Source organism: Syngnathus typhle, linkage group LG20 (assembly GCF_033458585.1).
Source record: "Syngnathus typhle isolate RoL2023-S1 ecotype Sweden linkage group LG20, RoL_Styp_1.0, whole genome shotgun sequence".
In the NCBI taxonomy this organism is placed as follows: Eukaryota; Metazoa; Chordata; class Actinopteri; order Syngnathiformes; family Syngnathidae; genus Syngnathus; species Syngnathus typhle.
The window spans coordinates 4,226,560-4,236,833 of NC_083757.1; the positions used below are offsets into that span (position 1 = coordinate 4,226,560).

Sequence of the window (10,274 nt, forward strand, 5' to 3'; positions counted from 1 at the left end):
CCGGTAGGGACTGGCAGCACCATTCATGGAAGCATCAATTGACTTTTTCTGTCTTCTTAGGGTGTTTTTAAAGTGTTGCAAATTTACAGGGGGTAGTAATTAATAGCAGTCTAATTGTCTTAAATCAACTCGTGAAAATAAGTATCCCCAGTAATCCATTACATTTGCACTTGAGTATTTCTGTCAAATCTCCACTAGATGTCACTGTTGCCACTTTGCGAGATTTGCAGGCGTAAAGAAAGTCTCGCGTGATTTTGTAAGCACTAAACCAACGACCTACTTCGCTTTAAATGTAACTTTTTTTCTTTCTTTTTGTATATCACAGATTCCTTAAAACCAGAAAGAGTTTGTACACAGAAAATAAAAACGTGATTTTAATTTTTTTTTTTTAGAGGCGTGTCGGTGAATTGTTGAATAACGTGGGGCGCTGGTGGCAGGAAGTGGTCATCAAATTAATGGTTCCACCTCCGGCAGACATATTGCTGAACTTACTGGAGCAAAAATCTTCAACATAAGCGGAAAGATCGGGGTTTAAAGTTGTTAGCATTTCGAATACACTTAGTCATACACCTTAAACATATGGAGAACACAATGGGTAAGTTGTTTCGTAACGGTGGTTAACTATAGACATGCTATCCGCTTTATGCTTAGTCGTCGAGGGTACTGATTGTATAAATGTCGGTTCGGCACGTTGTAGCTCACCCAAGACACTTTTGACGTCTTTAATCAAATCCTGTTTACTTGAGGGTTTTGCGGTTTTTAATAAATATGATCGAATGTCAGCAGTTTGAGCGAAGCTGCTCACGATTATATTAGCCTAGCTGTTATGCTAGCCTCTCCGAAACGCTTCAAATAAAGCAAAGAAATCGTACAATTTACCGCAGTTTCGAGACAACCCAAGTTATTATTAAACCATACAATTAATTTTGAAATGTGCTGCCTTGTGCAGTGACGGGTTTGCTTTCATCGATGTTTTGACATAAGGCTTGTCAAGCTGCGTGATTTGAACCAATGTGGTCATGTGACACCGAATCCGGGCAACTCTTGCCTTGCGAAACTGTCAATTACGTTTCCTCAAAGAGAACCAATTATGGATTATTTCTAGAACGATATATATTTCATATTCACATACACACTGTAGGACAATCCGATTGGACACATTGGTCCCCCATGATACCCCTAAAGTGTTCTAACTTGGGTCCGTGGTCCAACAGAGCCATCAGCCAGTCCGGCCAAGGATAACAACTATCGGATGAACCGCTACAAGAACAAAGCGCTGAACCCGGAGGAGATGCGGCGCAGGAGAGAGGAGGAGGGCATCCAGCTCAGGAAACAAAAAAGAGAACAGCAGGTATTTTAAAACGTCATATCTTTAACCGCCATCTTGCTGATTTCAAGTGGTGAGATCAGTCTTGTTTTCTTCCTCCAAGCTTTGCAAACGGAGGAATGTGGACGTCCTCACTGAAGAGGAATCCATGTTGGAGAACCCTCTAGTGGACTCGCAACTCAGCCCGCCAGTCACGGTAAGTGTTTGCATCGTACTTTTATTTTTTTTTATTTTTCTTCTGGCTTGCCATTAAAGCTATAATGCGCTTGAAGTGCAATTTTTCCTCCCAGTATATTTTGGAATGTCTGTTTGCTCAAACACGTGTGTTCTTGCAGGAAGGAGTCATCACCAGAGATATGGTTGAGATGCTGTTCTCAGAGGAACCCGAACATCAGCTCGCCACCACACAAAAGTTCAGGAAACTTCTCTCGAAAGGTAGTCAGCAACTTCTCACATTGAGGGGAACATTTCTTCACATCTCCCTTTGTTGATTTCAGAGCCTAACCCGCCCATAGATGAGGTTATAAACACAAGCGGTGTTGTGGAGAAGTTTGTGGCTTTCCTCAAGATGAGCACCAACTGCACATTACAGGTCAGTGTGTACCTACAAACGATATTGGTTAGGCAATTTCTTGATGGATGACCGCGTTGCAGTTTGAAGCAGCTTGGGCCCTGACCAACATCGCATCAGGCACATCCATGCAGACCAAGACTGTGATTGAAGCTGGCGCTGTTCCCATCTTTATAGAGCTTCTTAATTCCGACTTTGAGGATGTGCAGGAGCAGGTAAAACACCAGTGTGTGTTTTGTGGTTCCCACCCATACATTTACATATTTTTCTGTGTGTGTGTGTTATTTTTGTCCTTCAGGCTGTGTGGGCTCTGGGGAATATTGCAGGGGACAGTGCCTTGTGCAGGGACTATGTGCTGAATTGCAACATCCTTCCACCACTGTTAATGTAAAACGACCACTTCATCTTGTTCTAAATTCACCGAGTGTGGAGATATACCAACAGTTAGACTTTAATATTGCGTTGCTGTTGCAGGCTCCTGACGAAATCCACCAGACTGACCATGATTAGGAATGCTGTGTGGGCTTTGTCTAATCTCTGCAGAGGAAAAAACCCTCCACCTTCTTTTGAAAAGGTTGTCAGGAGTCCAAAAAGAGCCATTACAAGAAAATGTGACTTGCGTTGTTAATTCTCGCTCCTGATCTCGGATTGATTTGCCTTGTGTGCATGTCTAGGTGTCTCCCTGTCTCCCAGTACTCTCCAGGCTTCTATTCAGCAGCGATCCAGACCTGCTGGCAGACGCCTGCTGGGCTCTGTCCTACCTCTCCGACGGCCCCAACGACAAAATCCAGGCCGTCATCGACTCCGGGGTCTGCAGGCGCCTCATAGAACTGCTCATGTAAGCCCGCGAAGCCGCATGCCCCGCCCGCGCTGTCGCCGGTTCGGTGTTTGAATCTGTTCTGCTTGTAGGCACACCGACTACAAGGTGGCCTCTCCTGCCTTGAGAGCTGTCGGGAACATTGTGACAGGAGATGATATCCAGACGCAGGTGAGTGTGAGACCACATTTAAATGTTTTCATCGGACACATCTCAAATAACTCATTTGTTTCATGTATTATGGCTGTGCACAGGTTGTGTTGAACTGCTCGGCTCTGCCTTGTCTGCTGCACCTGCTGAGCAGTGCCAAAGAGTCCATTCGCAAGGAAGCGTGCTGGACCATTTCCAACATCACTGCTGGAAACCGAGCGCAGATACAGGTGGGACATGGCGGTCGGCGCTCGCTGGGTCTTGTCGTTTCCTCGCTTCTGATCTGTTGCCATTTGTTTTTCCCCCTACAGACAGTTATCGATGCTAACATCTTCCCAGTGCTGATTGAAATTCTACAAAAAGCAGAGTTCAGGACCAGGAAAGAGGCCGCCTGGGCTATCTCTAACGCCACCTCCGGAGGAACGCCAGAACAAATCAGGTTTGTACTCGTTTCAAATTTGGATACTTGGTTTCAATTGTGAACGTGGCTTTACATGTTGGGCGTCTGCACTTTAGATATTTAGTCAATCTGGGCTGCATCAAGCCTCTGTGCGACCTGTTGACGGTGATGGACTCCAAGATCGTCCAGGTGGCCCTCAACGGTCTCGACAACATCCTGCGGCTGGGCGAACAAGAAGCCAAGCAGAAGAACCACGGCACGGGCATCAACCCGTACTGCTGTCTCATCGAAGAAGCTTACGGTACTGGGCAGTTCAAATATCAGTCATGAAATTTTGGGTTGGAGTCGTGACACCTTGTTTTCCCCGCTGTTCAGGTTTGGATAAGATCGCGTTCCTCCAGAGTCACGAGAACCAGGAGATCTACCAGAAGGCCTTCGACCTGATCGAGCATTACTTTGAGGGGGAGGATGAGGACAGCAGCCTAGCTCCTCAGGTGGACCAGGAGAACCAGCAGTTCCTCTTCCCCCATCAGGAGGCGCCCATGGAAGGCTTCCAACTCTAAGGCTAAGGTTCACACGAGTCCATCTGATTGGGGAGGGGGCGTTTTCTCGAGGTCATGCCTCGTTTCACTGTTGCCGTGAAGCGCACACGCGCGCACACACACCTTTCTGCCACTCGCTCTGGGGGTCTCTCCATGGCAGGCGTGATTATTTGGAGACATTTTAATTTCCGTTCCTATTTTTTCAGGAAAGATGCCCCGCCCCCTCGATGTCAGCCTGACATCCTGACGGTGCAATTGAACAAACGTACTTTCAAAGTATCTTTTCCGTTTTGCATTTTCCACCCACAAATAACTTTATTTCATGGAAAGCACTTGTCAGAGAGGCTGAGGGAAGGGACTTTCTGATCACCAACCGTGTGTTATTTTTTTTTTCCCCCCCTGCTTTCTTTGAATATTTTTGTGTATGGGCAAGCAGGAGAAAATATCAGAAGGCTTCAGGTGAATTGATGACGCGTGCCCAAAAAAGAAAAAAAAAATCCGGGTTCCTATGGGTGGTTTAGTTGGCGTTCAATATGTTCGACGCGTGCTGTGTTATTAATAGGATTACATTTGAATTGTGAAGTGAGCTAACATGGAAAAATCCGGGCGTGGTGCCTGCAGCGAAACTGTATATTTAGATGAGCGGATATTTACAGCAAGACGCAAATTTCCACTTCTGCTTCCCAGCTGCATGCAGTCGCGTGGTTTTGTGGCTGTCTGCACATCCCGGGCCCGCAGCAGAAATCGGTCATGATCATGCCGTCATGTGCTATCTAGTGCTGGTGGATGTGTAGCTTTGTGTCATCAAGTGAGACGGATTTGCATGGTTCTAGCGTAGCCCCCCCCCCCCCCCCCCCCTCTCCCCCGGCCACGGGATGTGTATCAGACAGCACGCCGTTCAGAGTGTAGTCCCATTGGGTAACTTTTTTTGTTTTTTTGCGTTGATTAATAATGTACCCGTTTGCATGCACACACACACTTGCATACAACACCTGCAGACATTGCACATCACACAGATGACTGGCTACTTGCAAGCTAAGAAGAAAAAAAAAAAAAAAGCTTCCATTGTCTTGACGTTAAATTTTTTTCCGTCAGCTAGTCAATAGGAAATTAATTTTCATTGCATTGCCGGTGATGAATATTATGGTTCCCCTGGAAACTTTGAATTAGACCTTTTGAATTTATTCTGGGTGGGAATATTTTTTGCAATGCTGTGCCGTAACCTTTCAAAAACAAGACATATGAAAACTTTTTTTTGAATTTAGCCACTGCTTGTAGCCACTGTGACTTTTGGATGGTTGAAAAAGAGCCGCGTAATTGCTGACGCGGGGGTCCGACGTGCGTCGGGATCGTGTGAGGTTTTGACTGAGCGGCACTGTGTGAAGAAGAGCTTGCTCGACTCTGACTTAGTTCCCCTATCAGAGTCCCGGAGCTTGTGTGTTCTGTGGACAGACAAGTACGACTCTCCAACGCTAGTGATTGTCTTTAAATTTACAATAGCGCCACTCGATCGCAGACTCCTCTCGAGATGCTCTCCACAGAGCACTTGTGCTCTTTAAAAAAAAAAAAAAAAAAAAAAAGGGCACATCAGTAAGCATCGTCTTTATTGTACATCCTCTACATGACCGATGCGTGTAGCAGGAATTATTGAGTCTTCATTTCTCATGGCAATTACTGCACCGTGTGCTAACTATCACGAGGGGGAATTAGAAAAAAAAAAAGCAGGAAGATGTATTTATATTCCGCAAAACTGCACTCCTATTCACAAAAGTGCCAATCCGACCAACAAAGACTGGATATTCTTGCGTCTTTGACTTCTAGATTTTTTTCTTTTTATATAATATATCTTTTATTTACTTGAATGTGCACACATACTGTGCAAAAAAAAAAAAAAAACATTGCTGCTCTATTATTTTCCTTACCTTTTTTTTGTTTGTTTAAATTTATTCTGCCATTGTTTCAAAAAAAAAAAAAAAAAGTGGCTTTCCTTTCTGCGGGCGCCTGATTAACAAGTGTCAGTCCACGTGCACTCTTTGGCTAAGCCCCCCCCTTCCTCTGCCCCCCCCCCCCCCCACTACCTTTTATTAGTCTACTAATGGATGGGATTCACTGTGCATTTATTCAAGCTGCAGAATATCATTTCCACGTGGCTGTTTCTAGTGTCAAGTGTAGAATTTCAGGTACTGACCTTTACGTTAACCAAAGTTCCCCCCCCCCCACACCCCCAAATCAAAGGCTGTGGTGTTTCCATTCAAAATCCCTCTCTTGTTATTAATCAACATTCACTGGCAAGGGAGTCGATTAAGTGAACCCCAACCCGCGAGACTGCAATAAATGTCCCGAAATCAGGCACTCTGAAGGCAACCATTACTTCCTCTCATACTTGATATATATATTTTTTTTTCTACGCTGAGAAAAATCTGACATTGAGATTTAATGGTGATTCAATTCAAACAGGGGTGGGGAACCAAGGAAGAGCCAAAACAGATGCTCATAATAGATCATTAAAAAAAAAAAAAAATCCATGGGTGCATATGAGAACCCAAAGGATTTCACACGAGCCAAAATGGTTCCCCACCCCCGTGTGAAAAGGTATTAATGATATGTATGTTGTGATACATTGACAGGGATTCACATGCAATTCTACTCACTTCTGAGAAGTGGACAAATAGCCTCATTTGGAGTATGTGGGAGGGAAAAAAAAAAAAAAAAAAACAGGCGGCGGGAAGCCTTTTTCAACATTTTCCTGAGCAAGATATTCTAATACATATTTTTGGATGTTGTGCTTGGAGTTTAACGTAAAAGAAAGAACTGCCCAGTAATCGGGAAATCAAGTTCCAGGTGGAATCACGGGGAATCCTAAATCTGACGTTTTATGTCTTCCGTCCTGGAAAGTGTTGCCATCTGTATCAAAAGTCTAACTGCATGTAATATTGTACTATGCTTCAAATGTTTACAATGTTTGTCTACAAATTTTCACATATGTGACATCACTGACCAGTTCTCATCTTGTCTACTCTGGTCCTTCTCATTTCTTTTCAAGTGTATTTATTTTCTCTATTTCTTTATTTTTATTTTTTTTTTTGGTTTCCCTTTCATTCGCTCCGTAAACGACCCATCTTTGTAAACTGTGACTTGACTCGACTTAACCGACGGTATGAATGAGCGACGAAAAACACTTCAACTCAACATGACACACGAACATGAACATGAAACAAAACAAAATGGGAAAATGTAAAGAAAATATGGTGTGATCTGAAAATATTCAGTGAATATACTGCGCAAAAAAAATAAAGATGTTGAAAAAAGTTAACTACTTTGGCTTATTTTTTTTTGTTATTACACATACCTTAATCATAGTGGTGTAAGTAAAAGATTAACGTGTGCTTTTTTAATTGGTTTATTTGTGCGCCTGTCTTGACATCGGTTGGCCACCAGGGGTCAGTGTTACTTACGGGACCTGTGCCAAAGTGGATTTTTTGTATTTGGATCGAATACGACTACGAAAACATCCTTATATTGCCAACCTTTGTCAACTATACGTTTTTTACAAATTTTTCCCCCCTCACGTCGTTTTAGTGACATGTTTTACTATTTTTGTTTAGAGCAACTGCCATAGACTTAGGACTAATATGCGTATGCACAGTCTTGGGGGGTGGCAGTGTTTGCAAGACATTGAACGCAACAATAATTGCGCATTATGTATTGATAATATTGCTACGATGTTGCACGTTACGTAATTGTCACTCAACGCCTTGAATGAGTCGATGCAACGCAACGCGATTTGATTGGCTGACGAGTCGGAAGTCATGGCTCTCCATCGATGCGGTTGGCTGATTTCTGCAACCCAAGCAAGCGTGTAAACGATGCATATTAGTTCATGTAACCTCCTCACAACGTAAACACAGGTTTTTCCCCTTTGTTTACAACTTTTCTATCCCTAATTCGCCGTCTTGATGGACAACCTTCTTTCGGCGTTATTTTCCTCTCCGGAGGAAGAGCAATACGTTTTGGATTGCATGGCTTATTTTTTAATTTTAATGGCTGCGGTCACGTTTGTTTGCTTGTTGTTCGTAGACGCGGCGTATGGTCGGTACGCTTCGCGTAAATACGGAATCCTGGTGAACGCCAAACTGGCTTGGTTTGTCCAGGAGCTGCCCTCGATCCTGGTGCCAGTGTGTCTGCTAGTGTGGGCATCCTCGGCAAAGACCTCCCTGCTAGCCAATCAGTTGCTCATTGCAATGTTTTTATGCCACTATGCACAAAGGTAGGTCGGAATTCCCACTCATATTTTGGTTCTTGAACGCACCATCATGCTCCACTAATATTACTGATAAATTCTTGAATTTGAATGCTAATATGCGTGTGTTCTTTATATATTTTCGCCTCTGAGTAATGTTTTGTCACGTTTGTTTGTGGATATTTCTGTCTAATATATAACTATTGCACTGATGCCATCTTTATATTATATATGGGGTTTATATTGACGTGATGGGAGGAGCTTTTATTTTGATCAATAAAAAATAAATATCAAACTAAGTTACTAACTGCAAGAGTGACTTTCCACCCCTGTGTTACATTGACAGTATTTTGACCACATTTTTTTCTGTTCCAGAGCACTTATTTATCCATTTTTAATCCGAGGAGGTAAACCGACAGCATTTCTCTCTTTTTTCCTGGCTGTTGTTTTCTGCATATACAATGGCTTCATGCAGATCAGATATCTGAGCCACTATGCAGAGTACCCTGCAGATTGGGTGACGAATCCATGCTTCATTGCAGGTATGTATGTAGTACATTTATGGTTGAGGAGAGAAATGAAATTAATTTCTAATATAAGTGTACATATAATTATTCGAATGGTCAGATATGATTAGCTCTGTCAATAATGTATTCATGCAACAGTATAGCCGCATGTGTTTTTGCATAAGCAACCCAAACTTGATTTGTTACAGGTTCTGTGCTGTGGCTGCTTGGCTGCCTGATAAATTTGCACTCTGACCACATCCTGAGGAATCTGAGGAGGCCTGGAGAGAGCGGATATAAGATCCCCAGAGGTAAGATACCTTTGGCACGCCACGACTGGCACGCATCTGTTATTTTGAAGACCGCTTTATTATTAAAGAAGACATTTAATGCATTCTCCTGCTGCAATCTAAAAATGCTCCCATGTTTTTTAATAACGCATTATTTGGATTATAGCACACATCAAACACCTTACTTTTTGTCTTGTTGAAATCAGCCCCTCATTTTTGCGCTCGCAGGTGGAATGTTCGAGTATGTATCCGCAGCCAACTATTTTGGGGAGATAACCGAGTGGGCGGGCTTCGCTCTGGCAGGCCAATCTGTTCAGAGCGTGGCCTTCGCCATCTTCACCGCAGTGGTCCTCAGCACCAGAGCTTTTTCTCACCACAAGTAAGAACACAAACAGACTGAGTCGATCCCTTGCCCTCAGGCATTATTAATAGAACATATCCTATGTTTGCTCTTTCCAGATGGTACCTTGCTAAATTTGAGGACTACCCCAAAACAAGGAAGGCATTGATCCCGTTTTTGCTGTAGAATATTCTCAAATATGGCACAGCGCAGTAGCAGCAAGCGATACGCTCGACCCAATAACTCATCCGCTCGAAATGAACAGTGTCGAGGTTGACACTTGCGATTGTGGGTGATTTATGAGAAGCTGCGAAGCGTGCACAAGACAGTAACTAGTGCAGGATCACATGAGGAAGATGGGGCAGAAATACAGAACTGGACTTACACTTATATGAAAACTTACAGGTGACCTTTTAGGCGGCCGGACTGAGTGAAGTGTAACCTGAAGCTTAAATCACAGCGTGCCTGCGGCAAGTGTCATCTGCATTTTTTTCCCCCTCACAGGTCAACAGAGGACAAATATTTAAAGGCTACCATTTTAACTAATAGCACACATATTTTTAACATCTGAACCGCTTCTTTGAAATGTGACTGCTGACTTTTTCTACACGATTGAGGAAAAAATGAGCGTGCCCCATTTTAGCCAAGTTCATGTTACTATTATGATTTTTTATATGCAGTGTTTTTGAAATAAATCTGTTTTATCATTTGTACACATGACTTTTCTTTCGGTATGGCGCCGTAAGTGGCTGCCTTCCAGCAGTGTTCTCTCTTTTCCTCTTTATTTCTTTCTTTTCTCCTTTTTCTTCCTGTCTTTTTGTCCATTCGGCGATGCTGGTGCCTTCTACCGCACCTCGGTATCTCTTCGGATCGGATATTTTGTATTATTATTTTTTCTTCCTGGGACCGGGATCATCGGTCGAGACCGGCGTAACTCTACGGCGGCGTCCTGCTTATCCGGCCAGTGATGACCGGGTCCCTCGCCTTGGCCTTGCAACCGCAACCCCTGTGGGGACTCCGCTCCCTCGTGCTCGTCGGAACCAACGACTTTCGCCATGCTAGCCCTGTGGTGACCATCTGCACGTGCATCC

General features: G+C 43.7%; 2 protein-coding genes across 2 annotated transcripts; both read left to right on the forward strand.

The window, feature by feature from the left end:
- Positions 1-436: 436 nt before the first annotated feature.
- Positions 437-7,120, forward strand: LOC133144572 (importin subunit alpha-7). The gene is made up of 14 exons (XM_061267382.1): positions 437-595; positions 1,215-1,351; positions 1,431-1,523; positions 1,663-1,762; positions 1,825-1,919; positions 1,982-2,113; positions 2,197-2,285; positions 2,373-2,472; positions 2,573-2,736; positions 2,808-2,886; positions 2,970-3,095; positions 3,177-3,304; positions 3,382-3,566; positions 3,641-7,120. Exons 1-14 carry the CDS (start codon positions 580-582, stop codon positions 3,826-3,828), a joined length of 1,632 nt encoding a protein of 543 aa, XP_061123366.1. The 5' UTR covers positions 437-579; the 3' UTR covers positions 3,829-7,120.
- A 502-nt stretch (positions 7,121-7,622) lies between these two features.
- srd5a1 (steroid-5-alpha-reductase, alpha polypeptide 1 (3-oxo-5 alpha-steroid delta 4-dehydrogenase alpha 1)) lies at positions 7,623-9,896 on the forward strand. The gene is made up of 5 exons (XM_061267835.1): positions 7,623-8,074; positions 8,423-8,589; positions 8,763-8,864; positions 9,072-9,222; positions 9,303-9,896. Exons 1-5 carry the CDS (start codon positions 7,764-7,766, stop codon positions 9,367-9,369), a joined length of 798 nt encoding a protein of 265 aa, XP_061123819.1. The 5' UTR covers positions 7,623-7,763; the 3' UTR covers positions 9,370-9,896.
- The last annotated feature ends 378 nt before the right edge of the window (positions 9,897-10,274 follow it).